The 16,061-nt window shown below is 37.7% G+C and overlaps 1 protein-coding gene across 1 annotated transcript; it reads right to left on the minus strand.

The window, feature by feature from the left end:
- LOC142607102 (pentatricopeptide repeat-containing protein At2g03880, mitochondrial-like) lies at positions 1-7,914 on the minus strand. The gene is made up of 2 exons (XM_075778517.1): positions 5,359-7,914; positions 1-38 (listed from the first exon to the last, which is right to left on the minus strand). The coding sequence occupies exon 1, from the start codon at positions 7,844-7,846 to the stop codon at positions 5,576-5,578; it is 2,271 nt and encodes a 756-aa protein (XP_075634632.1). The 5' UTR covers positions 7,847-7,914; the 3' UTR covers positions 1-38; positions 5,359-5,575.
- Positions 7,915-16,061: the final 8,147 nt, after the last annotated feature.

The raw sequence follows: 16,061 nt of genomic DNA on the forward strand, positions 1-16,061 counted from the left end.
TATTGACTTTCTCTCATTATCAGCCAGGGACTATTGATCTGTATCATGACAGTTTTGAGGTTATTAGAACAGCAGTTATAATTCAAATTTAATGGCCAAACAAGAATTGAGATATGTGATTTTGCAAAACAATTTCAAGAATGTGCGCAGCAGAGAGAGTGTGTGTATATGTGTGTGTGTGTGTGTATATATGTATATATATATATATATATATATATATATATTTGCTATTTGCAAAGACAAGCTTTCTAAATCATCTTCTATTTCTGAATTATATTGATTTTTTTTTTCTTTCTAGTTCAAAAGTTTCTAAATTACGTTATAAATCAAGAAATAGAAGTATATTTACAAAGTTAAAGGAATACGAAGAGAACCCTCAAAATTATCTAAATTGGAATCTAAATAAACCAAACATCCTTCTTGTTTGAACTGGAATGCTTAAAAACTTGAATAAAGAAAAATAAATAAAAAGAATCAGCGAAACAAGAAAGGAAAGAATGCATTTGTCTATGATGTCCAGTTCAAAAAGGGGTGAAGCTCAATTAGTATGAAAATACTAATGCTTGTTCGGACCCAAAATTAAAATTATTGCTAGATTGCTTTTATTCTAATTTGTCAAAGTACAGAATAAGAGTAAATAAGCACAATAAACCAGCAACGCTACTCTAAGCCATATTCAACCACAATAAACAATAAAAGAAAAGCTTAAAGAGGAAGATAAATGCAAATACAAGATAACACCAAAATGTGTTATCGAAGAGGAAACCAAAAAACTCAACGAAAAACCTCTCCGCAACCCTCCAAGTCGAAATCGATCTACTAGTGAATAAGTTGGAGTACACAAATAAAAAAAGACCCTCCAAGCCCAGTCTACCCTATATACTTGAGCCCTTCAAGCTCCTGCTACCAATGGACTTCTCGGAGTCTTGTCTTCACTAACTTTCCGAATCCCGCAATTCAACTCGATTGCATTCGCCACTTAATAACTCCTTCCAATGCTTCCTAAAGGCACCAAAACTTAACTCAACACTCAGATTGGGTGAGATAAGTGTTTGAGCTAAGAACTTTTTAAGGATGTAGAGATAGATAGGTGGGAGAAGAGGAAAACCAAGAGAAAATGAGTAGATGATTGTGGGTATAACAATCTCTACCTCTCAAGTGTTTTTGTTAGGGCTTTCTCTCTGAAAATCACTCTTTACATTTCGTGGATAATGACGGTATATATAGTGTAGGTAAAGAATTTGGTAAAACACTTTTTCTTTTTGCCAAACAAAGAGTTTCGCAGGTACCTCGCAAGATGACCTTTCTCGCAAAGTACTTGTAAATTTGACAGTTTGGCATGACTCTTCAACTTCTAGTCACGTGCTTCACACATGGCCTTTTGCGGGTTACTCTTCTCACGAGCTAGTCGCAAACTGCACTGATTCTTCTTTGACACTTAATTCTTCACCAATCTCTCACACTTATCCCTTACAGATAAACCCACATAAATACAGGGAAATGATTGAAGAAATTACAATCAAATTTGACACGAAATTAAAGCCAACAAAGGCTAGTTGGAAATCACAACTTTACAAGGGGCATGGGTGGTTAAAATGTCAGTGAAAGGAACTTTTGAAATCTTTATTTTATGATTTGTTCAGAAGAGCTTTGTATGAAGGGGCCATGGTGGCCTATTACATGGGGCACTAGGAGATGGAGGTCTTTCAAGTCGGAAGTTTCTACAAGCATTGCACAATTGAGACTTTAGAAATGGGGATTACCCACATAAGTTTTGGTGTTAGAGGCAGTGTCTTTTCCTCAGAAAAGCGTATGGCAAGCTAGTGTTTCCCTGGTATCCTTTTTTCTTTGGAAGGTAGGGAATAAAAATCTCAATAAGAGGAGAATGAATGAGTGCACCCGCGGGGGGGGGGGGGGGGGGGGGGTTACAATCTAATGGTGGAAAGTAATAAATAAATAAAAAAAATGTAACACGTAAAAGAATGGAAACTGCTTAAAGCATTCATCTAATCATGCAATAATCTCAAGAGCAAAGACTTAACTGAAATCTAAGAATGTGTTGGGAACCTAGAGGTTCCTAATGGGGATGGGTATGAATTGTTGGAGGATTGATGGGAATTGTAGGAAAATTGACTTAATTCGAGGTAGTCACTCTCCATAGAGAAATAGAGAGATTAAAATAGAGAGAGAGATGCACTAATGCACTAAGAAATTGATTTATGCTTCAATTTATCTCTAATGTTGAATTACAATAATATATTTATAGGAAAGGCGAAAATGCACTTTTGGTCCTTACATTTTGGGTCAATTCCCATTTTGGTCCCAAAATTGATTTCTTTGCTAATATCATCCCTAAAAAAAGAAAATCATTTTTAAAATGGTCTTTTCCGTCAGGCTAGAAACGGAGAAATCCTACGTGACTAACGGAATGTCCTGTTTGCTGACGTGGCGCTGACGTGGCTATTAAAATATTATTAAAAAAGATTATTTGGCATATTTAAATGCCATGTCAGCATTTTAATTTTTTTAAATAAAACCACGTCAGAAAATTTATATAAAAAAGAAATTAAATTTAAAAAAAAAAACCTTAAATCTAATTTAATTTAAAAACAAAAACTTGTTTCTCAAAAAAAAAAAAAATTTAAAAAACTTGGTGTTCAGTGTTCTTCGTGTTCTTCCCCATCAAACCCAAGAAGAACTCAAACCCACATTCCCAGAAAACAAACCCAGCAACCAAACAACAAACACATATCCAGATCGGCAGAACCACAACAGCACACCACAACAGAAACAAAAACCCAAACCAACAGCACACCACACGGCCAAACCCACAAATCTGACCACCACTTCCACCGTCGCCCACCAACCACAACCCCAAACCACAGCAGTAGAAAAAAAAATAAATAAATAAAAAACCACAAAAAGAAATCACCACTTCCTCCTCCACCACTTCTCAAGAAATCACCACCATCCACAGCAAGAAAAAAAGAAAAAAAAAACCCACAAACCAAATCAACCAAATCGGACCACAACTCCTACGATCCACGCTCCGACCCATGAACAATCAGACCCACGCTTTGATCCACCATTCGATCCACGCTCACGACTCCTTCGATCCACGCAGACCCACGAAGAGAGAACAAAGAACAGAGAAAGAAGGAGAGAAGAAGAAGCCTCCGCGACGTTGGGTGCTAGGTTGGTGCGTTTGGGTCTCGGCGAGAACAGAGAAAAGAGGGAGAGAAGAAGAAGCCTCCGCAACGTTGGACGCTGGGTTGGTGCGTTTGGGTCTCGACGAGAACAGAGAAAAGAGGGAGAGAAGAAGAAGCCTCCGCAACGTTGGACGCTGGGTTGGTGCGTTTGGGTCTCGATGAGAACAGAGAAAAGAGGGAGAGAAGAGAGAGCAAAGAAAAGAAGTGAGAGAGGAGAGATAAGTGTTGGTTTGTGTTTGTTGTTTGGTGTTGGTTTGTGTTTGTGTTTGTTGTTTGGTTGCTGGGTTTGAGTTCTTCCTGGGTTTAATGGGGAAGAACACGAAGAACACCTAGTTTTTTTTTTTTTTTTTTTATTGAGAAACAAGTTGTTTTTTTAATTAAATTAGATTTAAGGTTTTTTTTAATTTAATTTCTTTTTTATATAAATTTTCTGACGTGGCTTTATTTAAAAAAATTAAAATGCCGACATGGCATTTAAATATGTCAAATAATCTTTTTTAATAATATTTTAATAGCCACGTCAGCAAACAGGACATTCCGTTAGCCACATAGGATTTCTCCGTTTCTAGCCTGACGGAAATGACCATTTTAAAAACGATTTTCTTTTTTTAGGGATGACATTAGCAAAGAAATCAATTTTGGGACTAAAATAGGAATTGACCCAAAATGTAGGGACCAAAAGTGCATTTTCACCTATAGGAAACTAGCCCTAATGTCATTGGCCCACATGGCTCAAGATAATTGGCTAGTTAATTCAACATGTGCTCTACAAATTAAGCCATGTGTTAAATGAGCTACATGTGCTCAAATCCTAACTAAATCATCCTAATCCTAATCTCAACTAACTAGCTAACTACCTAACTAAAGGGATTTTACAACAATTATTTCATATTCCTAACAAAATGCTCTACCCTTTCAATGCTCTTATCATGACCAAACTTTCCTTGCCAACATGCAAGCAACTCAACGTCCATGTAACTTTAAAAAAAGAACACAAATGACCAAGCTCTCTTGAGAAAGAACAATGAAGAATTAAGAGAACTTGGCTAGAGAAGTAGTATACTATAAGTTGGTAAACATGCAAATGGAACAGGAAGACAGCAACATTTCCTCCTAAAGTATCCACTAACTTGCAATGGGTATCTGGTGCTCTTGTTATGCATGGTGTACCAACTAATCCCTAACTAGTAGCTGAGATGACAGCTTGCTGCAGAGGAAGGTAGTGGCTTTTTGGAAGAGCAACGTAATTACTTATTTGGTGCTTGAATTGATGGATTACTGGAGTTCGTGGCTAATATGTGTGAGAAACCCTGGGCAATGCCTAATTCAAAGGTAGATTTTATAGCTCACTGCCAGGAGAGGTTTGGAAGTACAAGGATTAGTTTAGCTTCGAAAGTGGTTCAAGGGAGTGGAGCTTTCAGCGATTTGATAACTGTTGCATTTGCTATGGATTCCTGGACTGTAATGCTTTAATTTACTTTTCAGGGGCTTCTTTTGTATACCTCCCTTCTACATGAATTAAGCACCCTTATCTGGAACTATTTAATTCATTATCACTTGTCAAAAAAAAAAAGTGGAAAGGAAAGGAAAGAAAGGAAAAGAGATGTTACTCCTTCTTACAGGTATACAACAACAAAACAGAAAGGCGAAACATAGAATATGCCTCAAAATTAGTTTTTGGTGTATAAAAACTGAAAATTTGGGTCAAAAGAAAGTTAAGAATAAGATTCCAAGTATATCATGTAAAAATTAGTATTTTTTTTTCAATTGTCTGTAGAAAGAAGCAAATTCCCTATGCTTTGTGCGTCATTTTATATGCATTATATATATATATATATATATATACACGCATATAAGATTTTTAATATTGCTTCGTATAAAAATAATTACATATATGATGGGATGGGGATGGTGGGGATGGATTTATTGGGCAAGGACGGGGATGATTTTACTCGACATGGAACGGGTGGAGAATGGGATCCCCAGTCCCATCCTACTTTGTGCCATCTCTATGGGTGTATTTCTAACTTACCAATCAAAAAATAAATACATGTGATAAGTTATTTTTAATGTAAAATATCAAAATCAAATAGTAGTACAAAATACAAACTAAAAACAAAACTTTATTGTTTCATATTTTGAAATTTACCTGCATTTTCAAGATGAAAAGAGAGGGCTAGGAAGCTTGTCTTCAAGAATTATCAAATGTGAGCTACATTCTTTCTCAATTGAATTTCTGTCTAGCTCCATCACAGGGTTTAAATAAAATACGATGTGAAGTGCTTCCCAATTATGGTGACCGCAGACTGTCACTAGAATGATTTATGACTTTGCAAGATTAGATGCAGGAGACCCTCAGGCTTTGCTCACCAGTAATCTCCACAAGAGCACTGACCATACTTAAAATGATGGAATCGATGAATATCTCTCACGATTATTTCTCTATGCAAAAGCTGAGTAGTATATTTGATAAAACTATGACAGTCAGTACAAACCCGAAGGTTCTTCATTATCCGAATTGGTATCTCAGAAGTTGTGCTAATGATGCCATAAACAATTGCAAGTTTTTCACTGTGATACCCAAGAAGCACTTCCCTTTGTTCTTCTTCCACATCCTGTGTCACCAGTTTCACATCAGATGAGTACCCAATTCCCTTCAATGTTCCAATCAGCTCATCTAAGTACGAATATATATCTCTGTCTTGTGGGTGCGACCTATCTCCCATGACAAAAGTGTGGACTTGATTCTTCAGCTGGATCCAAGATTGACCAGGGACTTTGTTAACCCCTCTCTTTTGCATCAAGCTCCTCACTTTAGCTGCCTCTTCCCAGCTATCACTGGTAGCGCACATGTTTGATAACAAAATATAAGCTCCTGCATCTAATGGTTCAAGCTGAAGAAGTGTTTCAGAAACCCACTTTCCCATCTCAACATTTTTGTGAAGTCTACAAGAAGATAGAAATGATCTCCACACTCCACTCAAGTGAGAGATACCATTTTCGTGAATAAAATCCTTTGCCTTATCCAAGTGACCGGCTCGACCATAAAGATCAACCATACAAGTGAAGTGTTCAAATCCAGGTTTAATCCCATAAACTTCCTTCATCAACCTGAAATACTTGCAGCCCTCTTCAAGCAACCCTGCATGGCTACATGCAGTTAAAACCCCTACAAAAGTAACCTCATTTGGTTTAATTCCCTCACTCATCATTTGCTCAAAAAGACAAACAGCTTGCCTCCCCTGCCCATGTAAAGCACAGCCCGTTATCATTGAAGTCCACAACACAACATTCAGATTAACAGTTTGCTTGAAAGTTGTCCAAGCATCATCCCAGCATCCACATTTAGCATACATGTCAATTAACGAGGAACTAAGGTGAACATCTATTGTGTGCCCAACCTTCAGAACATATGCATGGATCTGGCGACCAAGTTCCAAATTTCCAGCATTAGCACATGCAGAAACAATGCTTGTGGTAGTAAATTTGTCCACCTCAACTTGTTCCCAGACCATAGAGATAAACGTTTTCATAGCCTCTTCATACTCCCCATTCCGAACATATCCAGAAACCATTGAACTCCATGAAACGATTTCTGTCATTGATTCATTAAAAGTAATCTTGGAGTTTTGAGTTCTCACACCATTCAGAGGCATTTTTCTGAAGATCATTGATGCTTTTTCCATTTTCCCACACTTACAATACATATCTATAAGTGATGTCCTCACAAACCCATCTTTTTGTAAACCAAGCCTCAGAATACGGCCATGTATTTGTCTCCCTAACTCCATGATGTATAAAGAAGAAACCAAAACCAATGCTATGGAAAAAGTAACTTTATTGAAAGCAGGTCCATTTTTCACCATCTCATATAGTAGTTCTAGTCCAGTTCTTTCATACCCATTTTGCATTAGCCCATCTATGATCGTATTCCAACTTGAAACTTCTTTGTAGGGCAAAATCCTGAACATATTAAGAGACTTCTCCATATCTCCCACATGCAGATATGCACCAACCATTATATTCCATGACACGGCATCTTTCTCAACCATCAATTCGAATAATTTCTTTGCATGATCAAAGGCCCCACATTTCACATAAACGTCAAGAATAGAGTTCTCCAATACAACATCCAAATTAATCCCATTTCTCAATATCCACCCGTGAATTCCCTTACCCGGTCGGAGATCACTTACACTGGAACAACACTTTAAAACACTTGACAATGTATATTGATTAGGAAGAACACCCTCAATTTGCATCTCTCTAAAGAGGTCCAACACCATTCTAGAAGCCCCAATTCGAGCATATCCAGACATGAGAATCGTCCACGTGCGGACATCTCTGTCAGGAATTTCATCAAACGCCTTTTGTGCATAATCCAAATATTGAGATTTCACGTACAAACTCAGAATATAATTAACCACACTCAAATTTTGAAAAGAACCACCCTTAACAGCCTTAGCATGAAGTAACCCAATTGCTGACTTATCTGTTGAGTGGTAGCAGTAGGATTGAATACCATGAAACTCAAACTTAGTGGTGTTTATGGTTGAGGAAAGCAGAGAGAACAAATGGGTTTGCTTGAAAAATGTAGTAGAGCTAAAGCACCTAGTGTTCAGACAAGTCCATCTCATTTTTTAAACCTCTGAGACTGAAACCAATCCAACATCATATTCTAATAATGCTTTGTAATCATCCAACATCAATATGGTTGCTGAGAAAATATCTTAAAAATATATATATATATATATATATATATATATATATATATATATATATATATATATTCAAGTAATTGAGATTTGAGATAAACGAAACAAAAATCTGCGTTGGTGTTGGAAATGGATGAACAACAATCACTTCAATCTAACATCATTCTCCGGTTTTTGCTCAATATGGTGTCAAGTAAAAAAAAAAAAACTCAGCACTTATTAGAATCGCCTACGCTGAGCATTGATGGATTCAAGTATTCAACTCGTCCATAAACTCATTCATTGTAACTGGAGACGTACATCACAACACAACACAACACGTTCTTCAAGTTCATTAAACCTACCTACCACACATGTATTCAAAGAGTTCAATCTATACTATAGTTTTTATATAATAAAAATAATTAATTAATTAATATATTTTCTTGCCTTCATTTATCTTTATCTTTACCTTGTCTTGCTATTTTTCTTTTTCCTTTTTTCTTTTTTTTTTTAAAAAAAAAAATTTATAGAACGTTATCCGCACAAACTTCTAACCAATTTCTAAAAGAAAATTGTGCCCTTGTTCTTCATCAAAACTATTCAGAGACATTCTCAATGCATTGTAACCAAAACCATATCAAAATAGAAATTTTCAATTTATTTTGTAAATACTGAAAATCATAACCATCCATTAACATGATAGACAAAGTTTAGTTACAAAAATTAGAAGTGAATTTTGACAAATACAAATAGATTACACTTTTTTCTTAATATCTTCCATGTTTGCGAAATTTCTAAAAAATTAAAGATCAATAGTTATATTATCAATAAATTATTTAAATTACATGCGTTAATAGTTTAAAATTATATATAAAATATAAGCTTATAAATCATTTGGTAAATTATATCCGATTGATACAAAATTTGACATGTGTATTAAGGCCGTAAAGAATATACAATTCAACAGTTAAATTTTCAAAATAATTTTTTAAAGAAAGTTGTAATTTTAGACTATATAAAATTTTGTAGCTAAATTTTGTCCTAACAAGATAGTCAACAAATTAGATGGTGAGGTTCAAATTCTTAGAAAGAGACTTACAATGAATTGAGAGTGATCCTAAATAGTTTTAAAGAGCAACTAGAGCACACTTTCTTTTAAAATTTGACTAGAGACTCATGTTGATAATGTTTATAAAATTTAAGAAAATAGTAAGACAAGGTATATATACATATGATGATGACAAAATATATTAATTTCTTTTTTAAGTGATCATCCACACCTTACTATCAATTCTTAAATACGTGTATTTTCATATGCAATTAGATGGTGTATTTATAGGAGTAACAAGCCGAATGGATTGAGAAAATCCTTTAGAAGGCAACTCCAAGCATTTAAGAAGGCAACTCCATCCACTACGAATGTAACTTTAGGAACCTCCTAGCAATTTATGAGTGCGTTTACAACTACATAAGCAGAAGGTGTTACAATCATAAAAATGTTTGGAGTTATATTCGTTAATACTTGACACTACATTTTCTAGAAAACTATCTCATTAGGTATTCAAGAATCAATACTGTAGGCGGGCAAAAAAATCAATTACCAACTCAAAATAGATGGAGATTTAATGTGTAACTGCCCAATACAACTTATTTGTAAAGAATGGGTTTCTGAGGTTAACCTTTGTATGCCTTTATGGATTCATTTTAAGTTAATGGAAAAATAGCAAATTATCTATAAGAAAAGAAGAAGATTTCAATATTAATTCTTTCTCGGGTTAGTCCGAGGATCTCTCATTCATACAATATTCAAGTCTCGGTTACAAAGCTTATAGATGCACAAGGTATATTTTTCTTCAATTCTTTGTCCCCCCTTCTGGAGGAGTTCCCTTTCCTTATATAGCTATTTGATATGCATCCCAACCCTCCACTTGAACAGTCACTTATCTTCATTTGGATGCTTTTTCCATCAGGGTTTTGCTAGAGGTGGTAGAATGTGCTGCAAGTTGTGAGGTTACTGTTCAGGGGTCATTCTACCATTAATGCGAACAGCTGAGTTGGTACAATGCATTGAATGCGGAGGTGATGGGCACTTTACCTAGATATTTCCCTTCTTCTTTACTTGTACGTCTCTATCTCCTTCCTTGGTATTTTGTCTTTTGGTCCAAGTGGCTTGCTTAAAGCCTTTCGAGGAATGTTTGCTCTTCAAGCTCCTCGGGCGATCGGCTTCTTCGATTTCAATACTTGGGCTCTTATCAACATATTGGGCCAGAACTGATGAGAGGATGGACATTTCCCTCTCCTCGAATCAGACCCACGTGGCACTATTCTACGTTCAAATCTTACCCTTCCCATAATAGCCCCCAAAACTTCATTCTCTCTACCACTCAGGAGAGTGGGGCTTTGGTTAAGGGTAGGAAAGCTGGCACGTTCTAGATGCGTTCTCACGTAGAAGTGTCTTTTCACCTATTCCATACACACTCCTGACGCTTCGACATCCGCAATGCCGCAATTAATGCAAAAGGCAGTTGTACATCACCTACATTCTATGGCGTGATGAAGATCCAAAGGTTGAAATTTTTCTAAATTAATGGGCGGGAAAATTACCGCTCCTTTTTCACCCCTATATAAAGGGAGAGGGGAATCACTTTCCCCTATTTCAGTAATCTTTACCTTGCCTTCAAAGAAGCAGTCTGAGAAGCCCCACTTCCTAGACTTGTAAGTGTCTTGAGCCTTACTTAGTTTAGGGTCCTTTCGTTTATTCATTAGGATGGGTAGAATCACTAACCTAGTAAGCACGACTGAGGAGAGAGAGGCCTTTAAAGCTAAATATAATATTCCCACTAGGGTAGAGATATAACATTGCCATTTAAGGGAATGGTACAGTAAGAGACCAACTGGTGCCATAGTCATTCCTATGATTGCCTTTATAAAGGTGGAATGCAAATTCCTATAGGTAGGGTAACAACAGATTTCTTGATCTTCTATAGGCTTTGCCCCACTCAATGCTCTCCAAACCTCTTTAGGGTGTTAGGTAGTGTGGATGTGCTAATTTGAAAGATGGGTGTCAACCTGCCTCATCATGATGTCAACTAGGTTTACAGTTGCAAAAATAGCAAGGACATGGGATACTACCTTAGGACTAGGGTACCCATAGTTAAATTAAAATTTTTCCTTCCAAAGACCAACAAAGGCATGGACGAGGATTTTTTGATTGTCTCGGGTGACTAGCATGATGGGTTACACTAATCCCACGTAGGATGAGGAACCAGGTGTGGTGATTATAGGCTCGAAAAAGCAACTTACCCTTAGTTCATAGAGAATTCCTTCCCTTACTTCTAGCCTCTTTTGTGTTTTTATTTTTAAACTGCCTAACTCCTATCTTTTTCCTCTTAAAATTCTCATAGATAAAAATTTTACCGTTGTGAATCTTAACTTGGTGAACTGGGAAAATCATAATTGGATTTTGAAATCTGAGATCTTCCTTGACAAGGATGGTCAGCTTCGTGCTGCCCATATTATTCTTAAGTACACTCCCATCTCAACTCGCTTCCAATTCCTGAAGCACATAATCAAGGCTAAAAACCCTTGGATAGTAAGGGTTAATGTGGCCATTCATGGGTTTCTCACCATTCCTCCCCCCAAAAGGACTCAAGAGGTTAAATTAACCACTCAACAAGTCACCGACCTGATCAAGCCAAGGAGGAAGCTATATCCTCTAACGAGGAACTAAAGGAGCCAGTATGAGAGCCTTCTTTTGTTGATCTTGAAGAGGGCTTTGAGGTTTTCAATCAGCTCGATCTAACCGAACACTCAAAGGCCAACTCCAAACCTCAGGCTATAGTACAAGTCAGTATCAATTTAGAGGTCACGAATATACCAGAAAGGATAGTTATCCAAAAGAAGACTCTTAACCTATTGATCTTATTGGAATCCCACGTCGAGGGAGCTACGCCTAAGGTCTCTATAGATCCGAGGCCTCCCACCCCCCCCCCTGCCAGCTCGGTCCTCTCCTTCTAAGCCTGGAGAAAAGAAAAGGAAGAGGGACGAGAGGCCAAGAAAAGAGATCTTTGAGGAAGGTGAGATCTAGCCCCAAGTGGAGCAAAAGCCCCCTAAGGGATCCAAGGTTACCAAGGCCCAGAAAAAGAAGGGTGCCACTGAGAGCACGAGTTTTGAGGTTCCAGTTGACACACTGGTGCTTGATGGGGCCCCTTTTTGACTTCTTTTTTAGAAATTTTCAACAAGGGAGAGCAGGGTAGAACTTAGGAACTTAAAAAAGTACAAAGTGTTCCTCACCTTAAAGAGGGACTTGACCTTGGTAAGTTCTCATAGGCGAGCTCTAAACCCACACCCCCCTCTCTCTTTTTTTTTTCTTTCTTATTTCTCTTAAGATTTAAAAAAAAAAAAAAAAAAAAACCTTCTACCCCCTTGTCCAAATCCAAGGAAGAGGAGTCTTATCGAATTCTAGCCACCAAGGCCCAAGCTTCAACCTAGAAGATGCACAAGGAAGCCCTCTTTAGGCTAGCTGAAGCTAAGAAGGGAAGAAAAAGAGTCAAGGCAGCCGTGGCGAGCGCTGAGAAACAGGCTAAGGAGCAGTGCTGTCAACTTTAGACTACTAAGGAACGGTTAGTTCTCACTAGGGAAAAGATTGAGATAAAAAGCTAGAAGGGAAAGAAGTAGAGATAATTAAGGTTGAGTAGTGTCGATGGTTAGGGCAGAAAGAGACCAAGGATGGTCTTAAGTCCTAGCTTAGGGAAGTGTGTCTTGGGTTTCGCCTTTCGGTCTAGGCTAAAGATTTGAATGCTGCTGGGATAGACCCTTCTTCAGAGCTAAGGAACTCGAAAAAGGTCATCTGCCCCCTGCTCTTAGGGATGCTGTCAAATCTTCTACTCAAGGGACAAGCTCCACTACACCGGCCTCTCGGCCTTTAAATGAGGGTAAGAAGGGGAGCTCTACTGTCCCAGCCTCTCAGCCTTCAAAAGAGAGTGAGAAGGGAGCGAAGTTGCTAAAAAGGGGTTAGGCAAGTATGAGGGACCGTGCCTTTTGTAATAGGACTCCTTGATTCTATATTTCGCTTTTGCTGTAATGGCCCCCTAACTTGTAATTTTACTTTCAATCAGCATCAAAGGAAAATCTTCTTTTAATGTGTTTCGTCCTTATGAATCTATTCTTTACTTTATAAATGCCATTTCTTATTCAAAAATACTTGAATTTACTTTCTTGGTTTAACATTTATTCATCATCACGCCTTTCACGAATGATAATAGGCTCAGTTTTAAGGCTTTGACTATTCCTTACTTTCCTGAAGTTGTGTTTAACACTTAAGCATTTTTTCCAAGCATTAATTTACCTAAGGCAAGTGACCCAAGGATTCGAACTTGGCTAGTGTTCTATTTAACCCTTAACCATATTTTGATTTATAAGAGCTAATTTACCCAAGGTAGGTGACCCAAGGAGTCGAACTTGGCCGAGGTTCTATTTAACCCTTAAACATTTTTTGATTCATAATAGTTAGTTTACCTAAGGCAAATGACCTAAGGAGTCAAATTTGCCGGAGGTTCTGTTTAACCTTTAACCATTTTTTTGATTTCATAAGAGTTAATTTACCCAAAGCAGGTGACCCGAGGAGTCGAACCTAGCCGAGATTCTATTTAACCCTTAACCACTTTTTATTTATAAGAGTTAATTTACCCAAGACATGGGACTCGAGAAGTTGAACCCAGTCGAGATTTGTTTAACCCTTAACCATTTTTTTTATTCATAAGAGTTAATTTACCTAAGGCAGGTGACCCGAGGATTTGAACCTAGCCGAGATTCTATTTAACCCTTAGCCGTTTTTTGATTCATAAGAGTCAATTTACCTAAGGCAGGTGATCCGAGGAGTCAAACCTGAACGAGGTTCTGTTTAACCCTTAGCTTAAATGAGATTAATAACATAGAGATGTTGGAAAGAGTAAAGACCTTTAAGAATAAAGACACGATATGAATAACATCAGTGTTTCTCATTAATAGTAATATCTTCATAGGTTATTCACATTCCACAGTCGTGGGACAGGGAATTCATCCAGGTCTTCTAAACGATAAGCCCATATTCCTGCCACTGATGTGATACGATAGGGTCCCTCCTACTTAGGCTTGAGTTTTCCCTATATTGGATTCCTGTTGTTTTTACTATGACCTTCCTTATACCAGGTCCCCTAGCACAAACACCCTTGTCTTGATGCCTCTATCGTACCCTTGTTTGAGCTTTTGTTGGTAATGGGTCAGCTTAATGGTAGCAATCTCCCTTCTTTCTTCAACCAAGTCTAGGCTAGCAGAGAGGAGCTGTTCGTTTTTGCTGCTATCGAACTGGTTGGTTCTCATCAATGGAAACCTTGTCTCCAGAGGGATGATTTCCTTGGAGCCATATATCATTGAAAAGGGTGTTTCTTCGATTGATCTCCTCGGTGTAGTGAGGCATGCCCACAAGACATAGGGTAACTCATCTACCCATCTTCCCTTTGCCTCGTCCAATCTCTTCTTTAGCCCATCCACTATAACTTTATTGGTGGCCTTAGTTTATCCGCTGCTTTGAGGGTAGGCCGGAGTAGAATACCTAGTCTTTATGCTTGTTCACAACAATATCTTCGAAAAGCCTTACTATCAAATTGAAAACCGTTGTCTAATATAAGAGTATGTGGGACTCCAAATCTTGTGGCAATATTCCGCTAGACGAATTTTTTCACGTCCTATTCTCGGATATTAGAAAGGGGCTTTGCTTAGACTTACATGATGAAGTAATCAATCCTGACAATGACCCATCTTTGGTTTCTAGATCCTTTGGGAAGGGTCCAACTATATCCAAGCCCAATTATGCAAAAAGTCATGGACTAGATAGAGGATTTAGGATCCCTCCTGGCTTATGAATATTCAGGGCATACCTTTAGCATTGATCGCATTTTCTAACGTATTCTTGAGTAGACTTCTGCATGTTAGGCACCAGTATTCTTGAGTAAGAGCCCTATGCGATAAAGACCTTCCCCTGGTATAACTGCCATAAATTCTTTCATTGAGTTCTTCCAACAACGCCTTCACTGCCTCAGGATTAACACACAACAAATATAGCCCCGAGTATGATTGTTGGTACAACTTCTGCTCTTCTGAGAGCTAGTACTGTGATGCCTTTCTCCGAGCCTTTTTCGCCTTGGTCCTGTCTTCGAGCAGTGTTCCATCCTTCAGGAATGACACCACTAGGTCCATCCAGCTCAGGCCGACACGTACTACGTTTACTCTAACAAGGACCTGGCTTAGACTATAATCGTTTCACTTGGCTTAGATACCATTGCATCCTTTAATCTTTGGCCTCGAATTCTCCTCTCACTAGCCCCACGATGAGCCTCGAATCACAAAATACCTCCACGGCCTTGCCTCCAAGTTTCTTTACAGCTTTTAAGCTTGTTGACGAGCTTCATATTCTACTTTGTTATTCGTGGCTGGAAAGCTTAACCTCAAGGATTTCTCTACAATTACACGTTTCCAATCCATGAACCCTTCGAGTTAGTGGCCCCATCCACATATAATTCCCAAAGTAGCGAATGTGACATTGTAATCACCAAAATCTCTATATCATGCATACCTCCCACCTTTGTGCCATCCTTTTCCATTCCCTCAGTAAGCTTAGCTAAGTACCTGATGTCAAATGCTCCCAACATGGTTTCCCACTTTGCTATTCAAAGAATAAGTTATTGATTACATTAAATCAGCCCAAAATATTTGAGAACGATTTGATATTACCTTTACTGCCACTTTTCAAATATTAAAGTGGTTTTTTTTTTAAAATAATTATAAATCAATTGATTCAATTCTATTTGATGTTTTCAAGTCGTATATTGTGCCAGGACCACACAAGGTGTCTCCCTCTCTGCCTCTCACACACACACACACACAAATATGTTGAAAAAAAAAATTGAGTCAGGTTTCATAAACTATTTAGGAATGTTCCTGTAGGGGTGATAGGTCCTTACAATTGTGTCCCAATTCATGCCCTTACAATTCCCTTCCTATTTTGGGCTTAAGTACAAATTGTGTCCTTACAATTCCATTTCGTTCTTAAGTATACAATCATCAGAAGCTGAAAATATGAACATGATGGAAAGCCGTGCATACATCAATAAAATAA

The sequence above is a fragment of the Castanea sativa genome, chromosome 8 (genome assembly GCF_040712315.1).
Source record: "Castanea sativa cultivar Marrone di Chiusa Pesio chromosome 8, ASM4071231v1".
NCBI lineage: Eukaryota > Viridiplantae > Streptophyta > Magnoliopsida > Fagales > Fagaceae > Castanea > Castanea sativa.

Coding starts and splice junctions, on each gene's coding strand:
- LOC142607102 (XM_075778517.1), bottom strand. CDS start 7,846: ATGAGATGGACTTGTCTGAACACTAGGTGCTTTAGCTCTACTACATTT.